Source organism: Grus americana, chromosome 13 (assembly GCF_028858705.1).
Source record: "Grus americana isolate bGruAme1 chromosome 13, bGruAme1.mat, whole genome shotgun sequence".
Lineage (NCBI taxonomy): Eukaryota > Metazoa > Chordata > Aves > Gruiformes > Gruidae > Grus > Grus americana.
The window spans coordinates 5,161,421-5,183,237 of record NC_072864.1 but is presented as its reverse complement, the minus strand read 5'-3'; the positions used below and the strand labels follow the sequence as shown (position 1 = coordinate 5,183,237).

Genomic DNA, 21,817 nt, shown 5'->3' with positions numbered 1-21,817 from the left:
ATTTAATTAAAAAAAGTTACGGAGCCGTTTGCCACTGTCTGTTGTAATTATTTTACCCGGAAAACAAGTTCAGTCTGGTCTTAACCAGGGGAAAACATAAACATCTACTAATAGAAAAGAAACAAAGTTTAATTTGCTCATGGATCAGTGAAGTCCAAAAACGTGCATTCATTTTGGGTGGACTCTGCCCTTTGTTGGCATTTAAGACTCGGGAGTGAGGGCCAGCAGAGCTTAGAGAGGAAGACAACCCTCGCGATTTGTATCCACTCCTGGTTTACCGACTGCTGCCCCAGCAATAAACAACCCAGAAGCTGAATACATCAATAAATAAGGCTATTTTAAGAGGTAAGTTTATTTTCTTAAAAAAACCTCCAAACAAACAAACCCCCTGGTTTATTTATGATAGTAAAGGTCATGGACAATGACATAAGCGGCATTCTCTTTAGGAAAAGTGTTATAAACTGTGTGGATATAGAGCTAAAATATTGCCTGCTAAACGTGGGCTCTTAAAGAGGGCAAAACAATGATACTGCAATTTCAAATCTTCCGTCTTTCTGCTCTTCAGGAGGAGATTCACTTGACTATGAGAGAGATGCTTTTGTTTAGAGACAATAGTAGATGTAAATTTAGAACTACAGCCTGTCGTTGGAAGTTAGTCTTGCAGATTTTTAACTTTATTTAAAAATATTACAAATGCAAAGGAAGTGAAAAAGCGATCTAATAATCAATAGATTCTGCTTTATGGGAATAAAATTACAGTCCTTTAAAAACAATTAAAAAAAGAAATTACAAACGGTGGTTTGCGTACCCCAGAAAGACCACGTGCTGACGTATTAGGATAAAAGTAGACAGATAACGTATTTTAACAGTGGAATTGCTGATAGCGTCTGTAGTCCTGGTAAGGAATATTTTTGCACGAACACCTTCATTTGCACATTTAGAAATAGTTCCTTAAAATTCTTTGGCTGATGTTCTTCTCCGCATAAATCATAGCCACATTTGTGGGACTACCTTTTCAGTATCTAGCTTTTCATCTGATCTGCTCGCAATTCAAAAGCTTTCATCTCCTACAGTCAAGATCTAACGCTGATCAATCATAGTACGGAGCTGCAGAGAGAAATTACAAACAATATAAACACAAGAACCAGCTTTATGCTGGTGTGAGCTATTTAGCATTCACAGTTTGAGTGGGTAGGATCGGATAGACTTGGATTCTGCAAATCAAAAGAAGAAAGTGCTAGAAGTCTTATGTTCTACTTAACAAATATTACATTGAGAATATCCTCCAACAATACACTTAAATATCACTGGAGGCTAAATTCCTTTCTGTAGAGGATAACACGCGGTTTTTGATGGGGCTCTCCATTCACTTTGGACAGCTGCGTCTATACCATGTGTATGCACATCATGAATCTGTCACTGAAAATCATCTGGAGAAATTCTAGTTTGCAGTAAACATTCAGTGGTTCACTGCTGAATTTATTTGAATACAATAGTCTTTCTGAGTCGCTAATATTAACTGTCTAAACCTCAGCTTACTGCATGCACAAAAGATTTCCAAGTAGCTTTGTGGGTTGTCAAGAAGCTAAATATTTGCAGTAACGCTAGACTGCTGAAGTGCTTAGCGCTTTCTTTGCAAAGGTTGAAGCCTTCAAAACATTTTGTGCCCAGCTCCATACCCAAGCAGACGATCTACACTATATTTTACAAACAGCATCTATCAGATACCTACAGAGCATCCAGCTCATAGTGGCGGCTAGCAGACTGTGATGGGCCGTTGCCAAAGCCAGATGACTGTGCGTGACTTTCCACGGTATCAGAAGGCAAAAAATAAGTTGAGCAGTTCCTCGTCCATCAATCTTGCTCATGAGGAGTCCCACCAAGGCAGGCCAGGAGGTTGGCACTGCTAGTGGCCGGACAGAGCAGGGATGTGCTGTACGAGGCTTTGGTAATTCTCCGTTACATCTCCTCTGGAAGGAATAAAGTGAGTTTTGAGAAAGGCCAGGACTACAGAGATGTAAAGAAGCCCCTGTCCAGTTTCAAGGCACCCTGTGAGACGTGGGGCACAGCAGGGAATAGAGATGTGCTCTGTCTTTTAGGTCACTCGCCTCCATTCAGATTCATTATTCCAACACCAAAATGAGTTTGTGCAACACTCAGAGCAGACAAGAGACTCAGTGGTCTGCGACTCTTGCAAAGGTCAGAGGGTTTTTTCAGTTATAATTATCTGAATAAAACCTGACACTTTACAAAATGTGCAGGGAGTATCATTTTCACTTTTTGTAAATGGTAAAAGAGCGACGTGTACCGAACGAGCAATTAATTTACCGTACATAGATCAGTGGCAGACTCATGAAAAGAACATGTGAATCCTGGCTCAAATTATCCTCCCTCCAACTGGCAGACGACACGGCTCCCCCCACTGACACTCCTTTCACTGAACAGGGGATTTACACCGGTTTTCATGAAACCTCCCGAACACTCCCTAGCGTGATCTTACATTTCTTCTTAACCCCGCTGCTACAATGCAAATACAGCAAATCCCCGTTTCGCAGCCACCGCACAGCAAGCTGAAATTGCATCGGCGGTTTGCTGTAGGGATGATTCTAAGACAAAAAGCAAACCCTCACGTGCACCGCTCTTCTTTGCTCTGGGAACCGTTTGATATGAATGCTTGTCACCTTTAAAAACTGCTCTGATGAGGTTCAGTAGATTAAAGCATCTTTGCTGGCAGCAGCCTGGGCGGTTTTTCACAGCATCATAAATCATTGATGTAAAGAAACAAAACTAAAACGCAGTTCCTTCCTTTACAGGTGCCATGAACCTTGAAGAGTATTTTGCGAGAACTGGCTATAAAGGTTCCCTTGAAAAACAAGATTTGGAAACCTTAACTGATATATTCCAGCACCACATCCGTGCTGTTCCCTTCGAAAACCTCAGCATCCATTGTGGGGAGAAAATTACTTTGGAGTTGGAGCACGTTTATAACAAAATCGTGCGGAGGAAGCGGGGTGGCTGGTGCATGGAAAACAACCAGCTGTTGGGCTGGGTCCTGAAATGCCTCGGGTACGACGCCAGCTTTCTGGGAGCGTATGTGTTCAATCCACATCAAAACGCATACGCCAGCATCATGACCCACCTCCTTGTAAAGGTCGTTATCGATGGCAAAGCCTACATTGTTGATGGAGGCTTTGGTGTATCCTATCAGATGTGGCAACCGATGGAGCTTATGTCGGGGAAAGACCAGCCCCAGGCTCCCGGCGTCTTTCGCTTCACGGAAAAAAACGCCATCTGGTATCTTGAGAAAATGAGACGGAAACAATATATCCCCAATCAAAATTTCTCTAATTCTGATCTTCTGGAGAAAAAAGAGTGTCGGAAAGTTTATATGTTCAGCCTTGAGCCACGGACAGTGGAAGATTTCCGTTTCCAGTGCACGTACCTTCAGACGTCTCCAGATTCCCTCTTTACAAAGAAGTCCATCTGCACCCTCCAGACCACCGATGGCTTTCGAGCGCTAATTGGGTGGACACTCACTGAGACCACATACAACTACAAGGAAAATATGGATCTGGTGGAATTTGTAACTCTCGAAGACGAAGAGGTGGAAAAAACACTCAAAGAAAAATTCAACATAACCCTAGACAAAAAACTTGTCCCAATTAATGTCAAAGGAGTTTACACAATCTAGATGACCAGAAAAATTGACAATAATGCTACATATGTATAGTACCTTCCACTGTCTGTGCAATCACTACTGTAAGATTATGGGATTCTTTTGCAGGTGATTGAAGGAAAAATACATTAATACCAGATTAAAGTGAATTTCACTCTGGGAAGAATCAGGAATTTAAGACTCTTCTGTCAGGTAGATAGAATTATTTGCTGTGAGATGACTGCAGTTCGATTTTTGGCACAAATGTAGGATCTGATTTGAATCTGGTTATAAACTTGGGTAATAAATATGTCTGGAGAATTCTGGAGTGCCTATAGCACATAAATAGGAGTATGGATTGTTAATTGTGATATGCTGCCAACACATTTTCTATGGTTATTATAGGGAGAAAAGTCATCTGTGAGCCTTTAGACAATGAAGTACACATTTAAAACTTCATTTTACACAAGAGCTAACCACTGGCAGCTCATCTCATTTCTCTACCTTTAATATAAGTAAAACAATGTCATCTTTGAAAGGAGCGTTAGGAGACATAATTCTTTCACCGTCATCCTTAGACAAAACATAGTACAAAATGAAAATTATCATCACGTGCATCCCTTTTTCCATTGCTGCAGTAAACTGCCCAAAGTAATTTTTGGTATGCACATACTTGCTGGCGATGCAAATTGAATATATTGCAGCACTACAGTGGCTGATGGGCTCTAAGGAGATACCTACAAGCTTTGCTTCTGGTAAGTAATCAGCCTATAAAGGGCGAATGGTGCTTAAACATCACAACTGGCTTAGATTTACTTCTATCCCAAAAGGGGTGGAAATTTTGTATTTTTAGCATTGTATCAAAGTGAAAAAAAAAATCAAAGAGCCAACCAAATCTAAAGGAGTCTCTTTAGAATTATTTCACAATCACATTTCCCCATTTTTATTAAAAACCCAAACAAGGAAGCCACTGAGAAAAGGGAAACATTCTTGAATGCATCAAAAAAATTAGCAGTAACACTGAAACCCACCCTTTCTCCCCGATCTATGATAATCCTGAGTATTGGACAAATGTTGATTCCTCCCACATCTGATGATAAATCTCACAAATGATCTAACTGTATAACTGAAAATAAATAAAGGAAAATAAAACCACAAACAGTTGCTGTAAATACAGCCTCCTCCCCAACTGCATGACTCCTGCACACACCATTTGTGAAGTAAATGAGGTCTGTTCAATCGTGCTATCGATCTGCTGGCCAACTCAACCCACCACAAACTTCTTGAACCAAACAGGACAATACTGAATAAAATCTACAGCAGCATTGAAGATGGAAGTTCCTATAGGTTCCTGGAAAAAGAACTTGTAGGCTGAGGAAGAAGATCATCACTGAAGAGGAGGCCCATAGTCACCTCCTCTGCTGGGCTCAGCCTGCTGACCGGCCATGGTGGCAGCTGATGGCTTGCGTGCACACGCACTTACACAGGGATGAGGAACCAAGGGCCAAGCAGGAGGCAACAGGGGACACTGAAAGATCTTACTGAGGTGGGAACACAGTTTTTCTATAAATAATGGACCTAAGGACTTTGTTCTCTAATTTGTGTTCATATTATTCTCTTGTACTAAGGTCCCATTAAGGGTTTTTACCCCTTTCTAAACGATTGATCAAACTGAGGTGTTCCCCAAGACCCCAAGGAACATAACGAGCTTCAACACACTCACCACCTCCATTCCAGCTGACAGAAATTCCCATCTGCATTCACCCAGGTCACCAAACCATATTTCTATATGCCATGAACTACAGTTGTTTTCTGGTGCTGCTGCCTCTCGTCTTGAGGACAGCGATTAACAGATGGTTATCTTGCCTCCACACTTCTCTAGAGATTTTCCTGCTGTTGCTCCCAGGTAATTGCTCAGGTTATGGTGTGCAAGGCTTTCTTGGGCACAAGTTTACAGACTCATATTGGCATTTTTAACTGTGCCTGCAATGACAGGACTTAACACGGATACCCCCTTCTACTACTCAGTTCTTCCTAAAGATCTACGGGGCTGCCGATGACTGAAGCTTCAACCCTCTCTCTGACTCAATCTGCTGATAACCACTCTGAGTGGGATTTTTCCTCTCAACGTGACAATTATAACCAGGTCCTCACTGTGCAACATCAGATCACGCGAAGAAATGGCAACATGTCCAGCTGAGGAACAGTTTCACAGTTTAGCTAAACCTCCCCAAAAGCTGATGAAAGCAGGTTACTGAGGTGTGAATGCCAGACCCCAAATGTCTCAAAGGTTTGAGATGAGAATGGTGTAAAAACAAAGCAACCCAGAGGCCTCATGCTGGGCTTCCATTAGCAGAGCATTATTGTAGAAGGCAGATGCTCTCCCAGACTAAAAAGAAAAGAAATAATCAAGTCCTTAAAGCATCGGCTCTCAGAGAAACTTGCATTCACATGCAGAAGGGAAACATGGGATGCTGACATCCTTCACCACCACTATGCTTTATTAACACTCTATGAGAAAGGTTTAATGAGAGGCTAAGCTATTGTGCAGTTTTAGTTGCTGACTGTTGTTAAAATGAAGTAGAACAAATGCTTCGAACCCCCCCACTCAGAACTTGTCTAATTCCAAATACAATTTAAAAGTGTGGTATTCCAATTAACAGAAAGACGAGACACTTTCTTTTAAAGTTTGAAAGCTGGATTAAGTCCCAGAATCCCAGCCCAGCTGCCCATTACACACACACGCAATGCCCAATGGCAACGACAGCCATCCGTGATTGTAGAACTGTGTAATGGAGTGTCTTATTAGAAAACAAGAAGCATAACAGAAGAAACACGGTTCAAACTCCATGGCACCACTCCACATCCTCTCCCCTCCCCAAAGAATCAAAGTTTAATCAGCTCATGCATTACTAAAGGGAGGATACAGGATGGCTCACTTCACTTGGACTCTGGTCCTGGACTTTTTAAGATCCAGTACTAAACAGAACAAAAGTAACAAAACAAGAAACATCAGCAAGAACGATGAAGTTGTTCAATACTTCCATGTTTCCAACATCAGCAGTTATTACAAAAATAACACTGTCAGCCTGTCAAAGGGAGGGACAAAACTTCACCTGACAAGAGACTTGCTTAAACTTAACAGTGTGCTGTCAAGTGAGCACGAGCTACAACACACACTTTGCTTTGTTCGCTTTAATAGGTACCTTACTGTAACAGGCACAAACACTTCTGGTGCCTGGTAACTCTTTACCCATTAAATTTTGCAGGTAGCCATTTTCTTTAACAAAAATGCTTACTACCTATCCCAGCTTGCTTTTGTTCTCAAAGAAGAAATGCTTTTCATTTAGGAAACATGACCACGTGGGAAAGTTCTACAGCTTAGGAAGTTGCACATGAAAATGGATCTGCATTTGAGACTGTCAGAGCCGAGAAAGCTTGAATTAATGTAGGTTCGCATTATGAATATTTCACCACTATACTTACATCTCTGTCAAGAGTAGCTCAAGCACAGATTTTATGTAGCAGAATGTTCCTACCCTGGCTAGGAAACTACAGTCAGACTTAAAATACATACATATATATATATACACACATGTATTTATAAGGTTGGAAATATAGATGGGTATTTCAAACGATCCCATCATAAAATTTCTGCTTGTAACTTTGGGCACTTAAAAGTACTTTTAAAAAGTCATGTAGGGCTGATTTTTAGTTTTGTCTTGCTCATAATAATGCATTATGAATGGTGCTTTTAAAGGTGCATTTTACAAACTCCCCATGAATAAGAGATTGTGCTAAAAATTAGTAGTTGGTCTTACTGTAGCATTTTAACATCTCACCTAGCCACCAGCTAAACGTGAACAGCAGAGCACCCAGATTTGAAGACAATAATCCAAAACCTATCATTTCTTCATAGTTGGTGTTGGGCACGTTTAGGAAACAGAACCACCACCTTTCCCACCCCCCTGCCAAATTTCAAAATCATGAATTTTCTAGGAAGCTGTTGAGAGTTCACTCATGCTCTTACCCATGCACCACGCCACTCACATTTCCAGACATCCCTCACAGAATGACATGAAATTAAGGACCAACACATGGCAGAATGCCCTTTAAATGTGCAAAGTTACCCCCACATTGGACTGAACAGAACTCTGCAATGCAAGCGAGCTCTCTGCACAGAGCCTTGACAAAGACAGACTTCCACAGAGTTCATCTGAGCCACTAATTGTTATCAAAATTACCCAAAAGCTCCTTTACATGACACCACTGGAGCCTTCTCCAATCCATTCTCTCTCAGTGCATGCAATTGCAGTGACATCTCCTGGTAGCTGGTGGTTCACTAGAGCACACTTTCCCCCTCGACTATCCAGGAGAGCTTGAGCTACGCAGAAATTCTCTCTCTGTTGAAGAAATGTGTTCAGACAGAGGGGAATCATTTTCCTACTAATAAGCAAGAAAGAATAATGGGATATATTCTGAGTTTTTCCTGTGATGACCAACAATAAATCATTTCTTAGCTCAGGTCACATCTTCCATGGGAAGAAAAATGTCTTGCCATCATTAACTTCTTTTCAGCTAGCAATAATATATGATCAGATTTTAAGTAATTGAACCAGTAGTATTTAATTAGCTCTGAAAAACTCTCTCAGATCATGAATCACAGACTTTCCACCTGTATGAGGTCCTCTTACTAGGTTAAAAGTATATTTCTCTCTCCATGTGTGATTCATCTTGAATATCTAATGACGCACTCTTGATATACAGATTGCAGTTCATATATCACACACAAAATACACCAGACACACAAGCTCTTTCTTTATATAATTGAGTTTCATGCCTTGTTTCACTGAGTTGTTAAAAAAAGAAAAAAAAAACCCACAAACCCTCTTGTGTCCATGACAGAATGGCCACTACTTGCTTCAATTTAACAAAATCCTCTTTCTCCAGAGAGTCAGCGTTAAGGATGAGTAACTTAAACATCTAGCTGGGGAAATGAAGTAATAGAAATATTTCTTGTTGAAAGGCAGGATACAGAGAACTGCTATGACTTTAGACAAGACCGCATTGACATTTTTCAATAGGCCCGGAGCACTGCCTGACCAAAGAGCATGATGTTTCCGTCCTAACATTGTTTCAGACAGCTTCATTGCATGCTAAACAGAAAAAGTCAGTACAGTCAACTAATATTTGGGGACATCTGTGGCCAGCACAAGCCAGGATCACTTCTTATATCAGATTGTATTAAGCATTGTTTTTTTACATTCAATTAGCTAAACCACAATCATTAACCACAAATAAAATCAGTTTTTATTCAGCTTTCAAATATGCTTCTGAAGCCGTTTTTATGCTTTTATGAAGAGATCTAGATAATTATAAGATTGGATTTTTTTTTTTTCCCTGAAAAAGAGACAAGATTAGCAAACTTCTTTTGGAAGACAAGAATTAAGACTCACAATCTGGTCAAGTGTCAAACTGTAAATGTCACCCAATATTTGGCTTGCTCAATAAAAAACCCAACTGTTTTACTATAAACCCCTCTATTTTTAAATAAGCTTTATAAAAAATAAAATTCAACAAAATGAATTTTATCTCTCTGTTGTTTTCCCATCTTATTTCAGCACAGTAAAAAAAAATAAAAAATACGTGTTTCTGCTGACTTTTTTCAATTTGAAGATAGCAAAGGTTTTCATTTTCCTAATAAAAAATGCAGTGAAAGCTGAACTGTCTTACTGGATTCGACAAAGCTCGTCTTTACTCCACATACTTCTTTCAGATATTATCATAAATTGTAAATAATGTTGCTCTCAATTGCCTGTGACACTCGATCTAGTTATGCACAACATTTAAAAAGGCTGATGGGATTAGTGTCCCGCATATTAAAAGCTGCTGAGAGAGGAAAGGATGTATGACATCCATTATATACACATCCACTTTGAAAAATGTTTGTCATGTGGATGGTAGAAATTTCAATAAGAACAGACTCAGATTTACAAATCTATCCTTTACATTAAATAGCAAAAACTCCAAACAATCTCCAGTTCGTGGTACTATATTTGGTAGACAACATTTCTATTAGCTCCAGTTGTGCAGTTGACATTAATCCTGAGGTTTTAAGAACTTTTTCTTAGCTTTTTTGCTAGGTCTTGTGTTATTATTTCCATCTTCATCTTCATCTTCATCCTGGAGTACACGCTGGTCTCTTTTTCTCACGAATTTCTTCCCTATTGTTCCCACTAAAGTTTCGTATCTGTAAAGATAATAAAAAATTTACAGCTTTTACTAAAACCAGAGAAAACTTAAATGGAACAAATCATAAATCTAATCAACAATTTAAGTGGCGTAAAAAGCCTGTCATCAGAAACTTCAGAAGCACAAGTACTATATGATCACTTACTACATTATAATTCATTCTGATAGTTTGGGTTTGTTAGCAATCTGGAACAAGGCGGGAATTAGCATAGAATACCTGGGTATCAAAGGGCAGAAAACCCCTACAAGATATTTTACCCCCAAAAGTGAGGGAGATTCCACTGAATACACACCAGAATGCCTGGAAAATTGGTTCTGTAAAGTACCAAATTCTGTTGGTTTTTTAATTTTGTTTGCTTTTTGGGTTTATTTTCCCACACATAATTCAGTAACATATCATATTCCTAGCTAATATTGATTATGTCATAAAATATAACTTACCTTCTGGCCATTTCTTCATCTGACACATCAGCTTCCATTTTATCATCCACTTCAATTTCTTCTTCCTTGCACCTAGAGTTCATTTGGATCATTAACTTCTGAAAATGAAGCAAGAAATAGCTTAAACATGTAACCCTGACACAACAGCAACTACGCTGAAATTCACTGGTAGGAGAAATGCATAAAAGGTGAGAATCAAATTTAATAATTACTTGCTGTTCCCTGGTCAGGCTAGAGCACCTCTTACAAAAACTCATGAAGAAAAGGCAACATGCCTGCCTGTTGCTAAGCTGAGCTTAGAGTTTGTCTTTGGGAAAACAGGCAACACAGAGACAGGATTTTCAATGAATTGCGCTATTCAAATATCCTCAAGGGCATGCCAGACATCTTCAGGAGACCAGAGACTTAGATCATAAATAGTTTTTCATTGTGATGTTAGCACATAGTCCTTGAAATGGTTTTGTTAAGAAGGAAAAGTATCTGCAAGGATTTACGATAAACTACTAGTACAAACAATGAAGCAATAATATGCTAAGTCACAGTGAGAGCAGGTTCAAAATAACTAAAAGAATCCCCTAGTAAATCACCTTGAATAGCCTTTTGCATACCTCTTAGTCTTTACACCTCCATCCTCTTGCTTGAGTTCAGCGGTAACATTTTTATTACTATCTCAGTGTAGTTCTACCAGCATGAATCATGCCAGAAAGAAATTAAAGACTCTCTTGCCCAGAATTTTTACTTTGGAGATTTAAGTCTTTACTTACATGAGTAAGTGGTGAATAAATAGGGTTCAATGTTTGTAGGATTGGACTCTGAATGGCAGGAGGAAAAGCTATTGCTTAGGGAGCACCATGTGGGACAGTTTCCTCAGTTCAGGGAGGGAAAATCTGCAGGAGTCATGCAATTACTGACCATCAACACAAGGAGATAAAAAGCTTCTATTTACCAGATGCTGCATTGATCAACATTTTGGTTTGAATCATGGATTTCCTGTACATGGGAGGATTTATGGAAGGTGCTGCAAAGGCCAAACAGCATGTGGCGTGAACATTCAAATCTCCATGCCCAAGGGCTTCAATCCTAATCCAAGACCACCTCAAAACAGAACATTTAAATGGTACCTCAATTTCTGGATTGAATCCTCTGAAGGACATTCTGCCATAAAGTAGATCCTCACATGGCATAAAGCTCCTCTCTTCTATTATAAAGCTCCTGCATGAAACCCCAAACCCAACATTTGTCAAACAGTGTGCTTTAAAATAATCAAATTAAACAAATGCAAAAAGCATTTGCTGTCTTCCCCCCGCACAAATAAACAAAACCACAGTGTATTTTGAACCATCAACTACTTTCTGAAGCTTAATTGCCCTGATAAATCTTTCAAAACAAGGAGCTTGGAGTGCAAAGGAATACCTTTTGCCAGTAAAGCTGTGCCAGTTCCACAAGCAAAATTAACTCTCTTGACGAAAAGCACTCTTTGCTGGTATGATTCCACCTACATTAATGCTTTTGCCAGAATAAAAATACCACATAAATATCACTCTCCAGGTGGCATTACTATACCAGCAAAAGCTTCTAATTAATTTTTCATTGTGATTTTAGACATGGCATTAGTTGAGTCTGTCAGGATATAAAACACTGAATCTGTCTGTTCAGCAGAGAAAGATTTCCCCTTTCTCCCTCAATTTTTCCTCTTTTAATGAGCATGGAGCGAGAAAAGAAACATGACCCTCAGGCGTTCATAATACATGTGTTAGATAAAAGTACTTCCGTGAATTGTTCCATCCTTCTTTTCCTCGCACACATACGCGCCTCTTCCCTCATCCTCTTCATCTCTCACGTAAAGCACACTCTTACGATCACAGGAAGCTAGGCTGAAGAGATCAAGCTCATTCTCCTACCTCAAGGTAGGATCAGTTAAACATGTACTATGAACAGCAGAGGTCCATCTAACCTGTCCTCAAAAAGACTTCCCACGATGAAGAATCCCGTGTCTCCTTAGGCAATCTATTCCACTGCTTCAATAGACTCATTGTTAGAAAAATTCTCCCAATGTCCAGCTTGAACTTTCCTTGCTGCAACTGAAGCTCAAATACCTTTTTGTCTTATCCACCAACAGTCATGGAAAATAGTTTATCAATGACCTTATTCAACTGCAGTTAATTCCCTGGATCCCAGCATTTAAAAAATTACGTATGTTCTCCCTCAATGGAATTTTTGTCCTCTTTTGAAAGGACGAAAATCAAGCAATTTTAAAAGTTGTTCTCTTGCTATTTAAAGCACCTTTCTAAGTAGCAGGAGTGGACATTTTCTTCCTTATTAGCTAAGTCTTCCTTTATTTTTGCCATTACCTCTCCTGTTTCAAAAACAGGATTTGAAGCGAGCTGGACTCAAGAAGACAGAACTGTCCTGAATGGACCTAACTGTGTGACGGGAGCTGAATTTACAAACACAAGGTTTCAAACTTCTTTTTTCAAATGAAGGGAGAAAGCAGCAATGAATGAAGTGGTCTCTGCCTGAAAGAAACTAATTACATGCATCTAGAAGAAACTGAGTGAAAGAAAACAACACGCACACGAAATGAAAGTAGGTCAAACTGCACTAGGCAACCTTGAGAACGTCCCTGAAATAAATAAATTAAAAAGCTGTAGTGCCAGTCTCTCACTATTTGTGCTTCTGTTAATTAGTTAATAATACTTGTTTCATAGGAAAAAATGCGTATATTCTATTCCAAATCCACAACAATCCAATGATGATAAGAAGTACAAAAGGGTACAAGCTTACTCTTTCTCCTTTAGATCTGGTAAATCAAGATACCAGTGTTCTTCACTAATTATCTTCTTTTCTTCCTCTTCTAGTTGTTTTTTAGTTTGTGAATCCAAACCCCTTTGCATGAACTAAAACACATAAATACACAGCTTCAGTTTTTTGCATCATAAGTATGTTCTGAACATGCAATAATTACATGACGATAATTATCCATTACATAATATTTAACAGTTGATATAAAAAGCAAGGGCTTTTTGTGATTTTTCTATGGGTTTGGTCTAAGTTTGGGCAAACAGACAATGCAAAAGTAAACAACTGCTACATCACAACCATCTACTGCAAGTTCACAGTCAGCCACATCTGTCCGTCATACGAAGAAAGAAACCTTTCCTGGTTAGTTTTGATGGATCTGAGCTGTTACAACTCTGCAACTGAGATTTTTCTAACGTTTCAGCAAAGGCCAGAAAGAGTGTAATGGTGTTGAAGTTATTGCTGCTTATCAGAAACCAACATCACCCACACAAACAGCACTGGAGCTCAGGGCTATGACTAGGTCATACCAAGTTGGTCTCGTTTTGAAACATCTATACTTTGAACCATCCTCTTCTTCCCTCCGATTTCATTTAGTGAACTGGTTTGAGTTTGTAGCTCCAAAGGCTGGAACCTGCCTTTGGAAGTGGAAAAAAGTAACTGAGGCTACGAAAAGAAGTCTCTTGTATCCAGCTGTGCTAAGGGAAGATGTTACCTGCTCTTAACTTCTCATGGACGACCCACTCAAGTACCAGCCAAGCAGTATGTGTAAGCACCTGTTAACTCACTGCAGCAACACTCTGCCAAGTTAGTTGAGACTAATAATTTAGTTTAGGGTAAGACTGCTATTTGTACCAAGGACATTCCTGTAAACTGCTTCCTCAGTGATAACCTTTGGCAGAGGATGAGAACAGGCAGATTGGAACAGTAACCCCTCTCACAGCTGGGAGTAAAAGAGGCCATCCGTCACGGCCTATGAAAAATTGAGGACAGCGCAAAACTACAGACCTAAGATTTGTGAAACATCCCTTTTATTTCCATTTGTCTCAAGTCAGGTGCCTGAACTGAGTGACAAGTAAAGTATCAACAATGTTAACCCATTTCACCAAACATTCTGGAAAAAGCAGAACTCTTCACAATTTTACATTAATAATTCTTAGCTTCTCTCATCCCTAGGAGCTGGGACCTCCCTTAAGGTCTACAGAAAGCATTTGAATAAATGTATCTGTCAGAGGCGTACATTTATACCTATGTAATTCCCAGCTAGAGGCAAGTCTACCAGTACAGTTTATACACACTCCTGTACGAAAATTGCTTTGCTGCTATCAAAGCATACCTGTATGTGCAACACTGCAGAAGAATTTTATATCAACTAAGTTTACCCCTCTCATTTAACACAGCATCATTTTTGTGTTTAGATAAGCCTGCAGGTTGACAGCTAACGTGCCAGTGGGGCACATCTGTCTCCTGAACACTAGCAGAGGCTTGGGCATTGTTCAGGTCCCAGCTAAAATGGGCTTGGTTGGCGATACAGCCCAAGAAGACATCACAAAACACTTCCCTCCCACGAAAATCCTGCATTATTGAGCTTATTTAAAATATATAGGTAATATATATGTGTAATATATACATATATTATATACAAGCAAATAATAATATATACATATAATATATACAAGCAAAACAAACCAAACCCTTAAGTAAAAGCCAATATAGCGCTGGTGTCTCATTTTCCATTTATATTTCTATTTGCATCCCTTTGTACAAGATCTTTAATGAAAGAAAAATTGACTTTTGTTTTCTGAGTCGATTCAAAATATGTCAAAGCTTTCCAATTAAAATTACAGTATCTTCTGGAAGAAAATAAGGGAATCTATCATGTGGAAAACCATATTGCTCAAGGAAATTGGTTAGCCAGTCAGAAATCTCAACAGGAAATTTCTGCTACAAGCACCCAATTAAATAATCATTTTGCATTACATTTTAAAGATTATGTTCCTAAAGATTACTACAGTAATAACTAGATTAAAAATATGTGATCACATTTATCTAAAATGTGAACGCACATGGATGAATTAAAACCCATTGCGGTAGACACAGAGTAAGTCAGTCAGTAACTGAGTGGTTATTTGGATTAGTTTCCCCAAGCAATGGGACCTGGATCAAACAGTGCAAGATCTAAAAGCTTGAGTCATCTTTTGACATCAAGAGGTGAGCACACGCGGTCCAGTTCTTAGCACACAGGTCATCTTTGGGTGCCACTTTACTCGCCCGTTGAATCATGATAATACATCCTATCAGTACCTGTGGAAGCACCTGCTAAAGGATTAATTAAAACATTTGTAAACAAGAAGATCTGTAGAAGGAAAATGCTAAATACAAGATCTGTGTATGACCTTTTCAAAGCCTACTCATCTCTTCAAAGCTGGTTACTATGGCCCAGACTGTACACCTGCAAATGTCACGGCAGCACATTCACAGGCTGGTTCTCCACAGCCTTCCAAGGAAGAAAATCTAAAAACTGGCTTTTGAAATCTCCAGGGGGTTAATAAATTGGTAAAAAACAGGAGCAGAAATTTCAATTTAAGAGAGAGTATTACATAAAAATAAGGAAAAATAACAACACTGCAATCCAGGTTACGGGACTCTGTCATACACTGCTGGCTAACTAAGCTCAATGTCTACTCCCTCTTGAGAGGGAGACAACTCCGTTCCCTCTGTGCAGGAGTTTTAGTCTTTCATTAGCAGCATGTGTTAATTGGGGTAAATATTCCACCATCTTACTGTAGCAGAGTACACTTTACATGAAAGACTGAACTGAAGGCAGCTAAACTCCTTTCAGCCAGTGTCTGACATATAGTCCCATATAAATATACGGGGGGAAAATGGTTAATTAAACCACCACAAGCAAGAAGCCACACAGGCTCTGTCATATTCAGTTATAAAAATTTAATGGATATTAACATTTTTAAAAAAATTAATGGCAACTCAACCTTTACTGGTTGTTTTCCAGCAATAAAGAACCATCAATCACAGGAGAATGTACTCTACCGAATTAGCTGTTGTAGGACACGACATGAAGCAGAATCCATTAGCCAGTAAGCGGAGACTAATTTCACATTGGACTTGACATGAGATTCACAATTCCAAGGGTAACGGGCACGTTGTGATGTTACTAACAGCCCTTGCATTTATGAGTTGGGAAAGGCGGTTAACGCTGCCATTCAGGATGGGTAGTTTATTAGCCATCAACGTAAACAAGACAAAAAAATGGACATAATAAAAAAAAAAGATTTTTTTTCCCCCAAGATTAAAAGTATCCCCCAAGTAAGGCAAGCAACATTAATATTTTAATTTCAATGTGTGTGTGCATGGTGGGGGAAGAAGTCTTATCATTTTTGTTCATGATAAGCAACCTAACTGCAGAGAAACTGGGTGGAATGAAAAGACTCTCAAATGGTACCCAGAAGTTGGCTCTTGCTGCAATGATGAAGTTGCTTTCCTGGATCAAACCCTCCAGCACCCTCCAGTTTATACCCCCCCCCCGCGATCTCCTGCTACTGTTTAAGCAGTCTCTGAAATCGCTGGAAGGCAGCAGCCCACAAAGCTGCAGGCCTGAGTGAAAGGGCAAACCAAGCTGAAGATACACAGATTTTAAAACGTATTTTAAAACGTGCGTTATGGGAGGTCGGAGACGCTCGTGCCCGTGTGTCAGACCAGGACAGACGCTGCGTGGCCAGCTGCAGACATGGAAAAACGCCCCAAACCAGGCAAGGGGCTCCCGAGAAGGCCTGGTTTGGCCGGGGGACGCCACCGGTTCACAGCGCGGCCCGGCCCCTCACGGGCCGCTCTACACGCGTCGGGGGTTGGCCCCATCCTCCCGCCCCCCAGGGTCGCCTCACGGCTCCGGGCCCGCGGCGGGCAGCTCCTCGGCATCAGCGGGGCGCAGCTCCCAGCGCCCCTGCAACCGGGCCCCGCCGCCCTCTCCTCACCCCACCGCGGACCAGGCCTCAGGCACCCCCCTCCCCTCCTTCCCTCTCCGCCTGCCCCGCTCCCGGGGCTCCGCCGCCGCCCCCCGCCTCACCTTCATGCGCAGCAGGTTCTTGGACAGCTTCGTCTTCACCTCCCCGGCCATGGCGGCTAGCGCTGCCCGCAGGCCGCACTGAATCCCCGCGCTCGCGTAGCGCCGAAGCCGCGCACGCCGGAGGAGGAGCGGTTGGAGGCGGCGGCGCGGCTCCACCCTCGGCGTCCGGGGCGCGGCTGCAGACACAGGCCCCTGCCCACACCCCGGAGCAGCGGCGGGGCGTGCAGGGGTCGGGGCGGGGGGTGTGCGCGGTTGGTGCGAAAACAACGTTAAAAAAAGCAATTTTCCTGCACAGAGCCGGTGATGTGGGGTGAGGGAGATCGGGTGTGCAAGCAGGAGATAAATCTGACTCGATATGAGATGGTAAATTAGTAGGGGAACCTGAGATGTCTTATCAACGCTTGTGTGTTCTGTAGCGCTGCAGGCTTACGGTTTCATCCATAATTTACTGATATTTCAAAGAGAGAAGGAAAGAAACTATAAAATCTATCTCATAGTGGCATTTGGAGACTGCTCGACTTGTTTAGCTTTCATTTTTTAAAATCAGCACTGACTTCCAGAAAAAATAATCATGAAATGGTCAACTGTGATTAAAACTGGAAAGCACATAAATTCAAAGATATTACAGAAAGCTTCAAAGCTTTGTTAGTCCTGAATCACGATCTTTGAATTCAATCTTGGCAGTGCTGTCTTTGGGCTGCCAGGCTGGGCCCTGGTAGCTGAGGAGGAAAATCCTGATAGGAAATTGCCAGCTGGCTCCCAGTCACAAGCAGGTACCACAATTTCTGTATATATCCTCATAAATCAGATTTCTGATGCCTGTTTTGACATTCGGCACATAAACCAGGCGATAAAGCAATAAGAGTGAGGGTTCAGTGTTCAAAACTTTAATGAACTGCTGTGCTCCCAAAGACAATCTAGGGAGAAAAGTTCCTGTATATGCAAGATGTAGGTCAAAGCCTGAAGAACTCTGTAAAGATTTATGCTCTAATAGAGTCCACAAAAATGTATAATGAAGGGCAAAACCTGATTGCAGTGGGAAAGGAGGAGGAAGAATTATCCACATCCAGGCGTCCTTATTACACAGTTAAACTCAGTGGGTTAAAATGGCCACAAACGTGAATGAAACACAGAACCACAACTGCTTCAAGGCAAAGTCATAACACTGCGTGGAAGTGTTTAATTTTCATATAGGCAAGGCACCTTCATTTCCAGGCTCTGTAAATGAGTTGAAGCTGCTCTGAAATTCAAGGCCCCAGTGAGAAAGTGTCTTTGTGAGTGTGGGAGCTACCCTGCTTCGTTTGGCCCCATCGTGTTTAGCTCCTCTTCACTTTCTCATTAACAGCTATCAACCCTTCCCAACAAAAGAAAGCTGGGAAGAAATTCACAGTTTTAGGAATACAAATGCGCATCAAAGAATGAGTATGTTTGAATCTTAGTGAGCAAACCAATAGGGGAAAGCTGTTAATTAATATAATACAGCCATAATCTCACCATTTTTGGTGTTATTTTCTATTTGATGTACATTCTAATAATGTATTTGCATTTCGTTGATCGTTGCAAATCAGAGCCCTGGGTTTAACTGCATGGCCTTCAGTGTCACTCAGGGCTTTTTCTGAGCAGTTTCAGTTAATTCACAGTCCAGGAACAAACTTTGAATGATTCCTTCTAAATACATTGCTGCGTACCCATCAGCGCTTCTCCAGCCTGGAGCTATGGCGGTGCCCAGCTTTGCTTGGTGCCCTTTGCAAGAGCTGTTCCCATCTCCTGTCCTGCCCGTAGAGCAACCTGGCTCATCAGTTCCTGCAGCCCCCTCTTCAGCAGACTCTGCTTGCAGCCCTTTTTGGACACAGCCTCTGCACATAGCAGCTGCCCCACACCTTTGATGAAAATGAGTGTGATGCCAGCAACCCTTTCATCTTTGGGAACAGAGTCTCATAACTTAGAACACCATGCTGTGTTTAACGGGGAGGGGGACCAGTGCAAGGGGTTTCAACTCATCTAATCACCAGGATTATTCCCAGTGCTCCCTGGTGAGCGAGAGCTCAGGATCCACAGCCTGAGCCCCGTTGCACCCCGTGTCTTGGTGCTGCACCACGGGCTCGCACGGAGATGCTGCCACCGTTTGTCTTGTGTGTCAGCACATCAGCTAACAACCCACCTCGATACAGGCAGGGAGAAGTGTTTTGCAGTAAAGGCAGTACAGGCTGTGTGATGTTTATTTAGAAAAGTGGAGATTGTAAAAAGGCTGCCACGGAATTTGATCTATTTTGGCAGTAAAAAAGTCTGAAGGAAATTTTTGGATTACATCTCCCTTCGCTTGAATTGGATGGGGAGGTTATAGATAACAATCAGCTGTCTCGTGGACCAGATTATACTGTCTGATAAATCTGAAGACACTCCATTGATTATAGGAGAAATTTTTATGATTTACTGGTGGTGGTGAAGGTAGCTCAGAGAAGAATCCAGCCCTGTAAATATGCCTGCTTGTGAGGCGGAGCGAGGGTGAGGAGAGGAGGTAGGAGAGATGCTCTACTTAGAGAAGAATCAAGGGTCATTGTAAATGACAATTAGACACCTCTCCCACAGCTCTGACAGCTGCACAGCAGCTCTGCTTTCAACCTGGAAATCCATTTCTTTTTCAAAACAAAAATGCTCAGGGAAATAACTGGGGGAAAGGAGCACCATCTCATCAAAGATTGTACATTAAACAAGCAGATAAAAGATTTTTCGTCCTAGGAAATGCGGTCCCTTCTCCCTCTAGTAATTACAGAAGTCAAATCAAAGTTGTCATTAACATTATTTAAGAAGTAATCTCTCTTGGAGCAACACAAGTGACAGCTGTGAACTAATTTCACACCAATGGGATCTAATTTGAGGGAACTCCTGGGTTACTTTTCCCGAAACCTTTTATTTATTCATATTCTTGCAGTATTGTGATTTTAGTGCAGAACGGGTATCTCAAACCTTACACCAACCTATCAGTTGACTTGATTTTTTATGAGCTGTCTTTGAATTCTGGAGCAGCTTTTTACATCTCTCAAAATACTGGAAGCCTTTTTTTTCCCTCCGCAAATATCAAAATTCTTATAGTATGACAGATGAGTCATTAATTTGTGTCAAACTCCTCCACTATGTTTTAAGTAAGGATATTATGTGTTTTTCTCTATGAATGAGGGAAAGAAAATGAGAAGCAGAGCTGCTGGAGGTCTGTTTGCAAACCTGAAAGGAAGGTGTGAAGTGCTGTGTACGGCTGGGTGGGATCAGAGAGGCAGTTTTGTACCCTATGCTCCGTACAGAAATAGCGTGAAATTCTCCAAGTGGTAGAGAGGCGCGGTTTTGAAGTGGAGGACTCAGTTTTTATCTCCCTTGCTCCCACCGAGCTCTGAGCCGCTAACGCATGCAGTGTATTGACAACTGCTGAGGTCCTAGGTGACCGGGGATTTGTTACAATATTCATTACCCTTTGATGCATGCATGTATAACCCGCTGGCCCGCGTGCGTTGCTCAGCCCGCTTTGTACCTCACCCGCAGAGGATGTGGGTTAGCTACAGCTCTCTGCTTCAGCGTGCGACATGTCAGCTCAGACCGCACTGACGCATCCTCTTAGCTTTTGAAGTCCCTTTTCTGGCGTTGGCACAGGTTTAGGTGGCAGCTGACACAGGCGGAGTGTTTTAAATCCCGGCCCCGTGTTCCTTGGTTGACACCAAGGTTTCCTGTGGATGGGGAAGGATAGGGAAGAATGAAGCGGAAACCAAATGCCTGTAATTTGGGTAACGCAGATCCCTAAGCACAGTTCACATTGCTGATGCTTTCCTTTTAATTCCCTTACGTGGTTCACAATTTATGCAGCGTGAAAAGGTGCGCCTTAAAAATGTGCTTGTAGCAAAATAGAGTTACAAAATCTCCATAACAAGCAAGACGTGTCTTTGTCTGGAGGAAGTGACTGTTGTCAGTTTGGGAGAAGACAATTCATTCTGAGTGCTTTTGGCTATCCCGGTGGCAGGGTGACCTTTATGTGAATAAATACAGTAATTCCTTTTTGATTACAGAAAGAAGCAGCTTCATAATGGTAGCTCCCTATCTTCTGCCATCACCTAAAGTGGCAGGGGGAACACACACCAGTCTGTCATTCTGCTGGCATGTGGATAAGCCTAAAAATTTGATCCTGCGTTGCAATGATTTGATATATCCCAGTGCTAGGAGTCAGAGCAGAGAGAATGACTGAAGAACGGTGTGGAGCGTCCTTCTCTTTGCTATCCTTTAAAAATTGAGAGGCTTTTAACTTTCTGGATTTGATGGAATCACAATTAAAAAAGAAAAGGAAAAGATCACCTTCCGTTTGTTAACTATAAAAATGCAATCCAGCAGTGCTGCTGGTGCTTTGCTATTTCCCAGGTCAATAAATGGCTCCCCTGACTTTAATAAACATTGATGCTGCAGGCTTGTTCTACAGTGATTGAACCTTTTTTATAGTTTCAACCACTCACATTGCATGAAAGCTTGAAGATTTTTTTTCTTCTTTTTTTTTTTTTCTTTCTTCTTTTTCAGGAGGGTTGGTTCTGATTGATTAAATTGTCATTTTC

The 21,817-nt window shown here is 41.2% G+C and overlaps 2 protein-coding genes across 3 annotated transcripts; one reads left to right on the top strand and one right to left on the bottom strand.

The window, feature by feature from the left end:
- The first annotated feature begins 190 nt into the window (after window positions 1-190).
- On the top strand, window positions 191-8,981 carry LOC129212174 (arylamine N-acetyltransferase, pineal gland isozyme NAT-10). 2 transcript variants are annotated; one of them, XM_054840401.1, is made up of 2 exons: window positions 191-345; window positions 2,814-8,981. In XM_054840401.1, the coding sequence occupies exon 2, from the start codon at window positions 2,819-2,821 to the stop codon at window positions 3,689-3,691; it is 873 nt and encodes a 290-aa protein (XP_054696376.1). In that variant the 5' UTR covers window positions 191-345; window positions 2,814-2,818; the 3' UTR covers window positions 3,692-8,981. The 2 variants fall into 2 exon arrangements, with proteins under 2 accessions (XP_054696376.1, XP_054696377.1); XM_054840402.1 differs by lacking the exon at window positions 191-345 and adding an exon at window positions 1,588-2,199.
- On the bottom strand, window positions 8,944-17,405 carry MPHOSPH6 (M-phase phosphoprotein 6). Its single transcript, XM_054840403.1, has 5 exons — window positions 17,232-17,405; window positions 13,133-13,245; window positions 11,470-11,560; window positions 10,349-10,446; window positions 8,944-9,905 (listed from the first exon to the last, which is right to left on the bottom strand). Exons 1-5 carry the CDS (start codon window positions 17,280-17,282, stop codon window positions 9,755-9,757), a joined length of 504 nt encoding a protein of 167 aa, XP_054696378.1. The 5' UTR covers window positions 17,283-17,405; the 3' UTR covers window positions 8,944-9,754.
- Window positions 17,406-21,817: the final 4,412 nt, after the last annotated feature.

Coding starts and splice junctions, on each gene's coding strand:
- LOC129212174 (XM_054840401.1), top strand. CDS start 2,819: ATGAACCTTGAAGAGTATTTTGCGAGAACTGGCTATAAAGGTTCCCTT.
- MPHOSPH6 (XM_054840403.1), bottom strand. CDS start 17,282: ATGGCCGGGGAGGTGAAGACGAAGCTGTCCAAGAACCTGCTGCGCATG. Junction 11,561..13,132: donor CCAGATCTAAAGGAGAAAGA/GTAAGCTTGTAC, acceptor GGTTTCATGCAG/GAGCTTTATAATAGAAGAGA. Junction 9,906..10,348: donor GATGAAGAAATGGCCAGAAG/GTAAGTTATATT, acceptor TTATCTTTACAG/ATACGAAACTTTAGTGGGAA.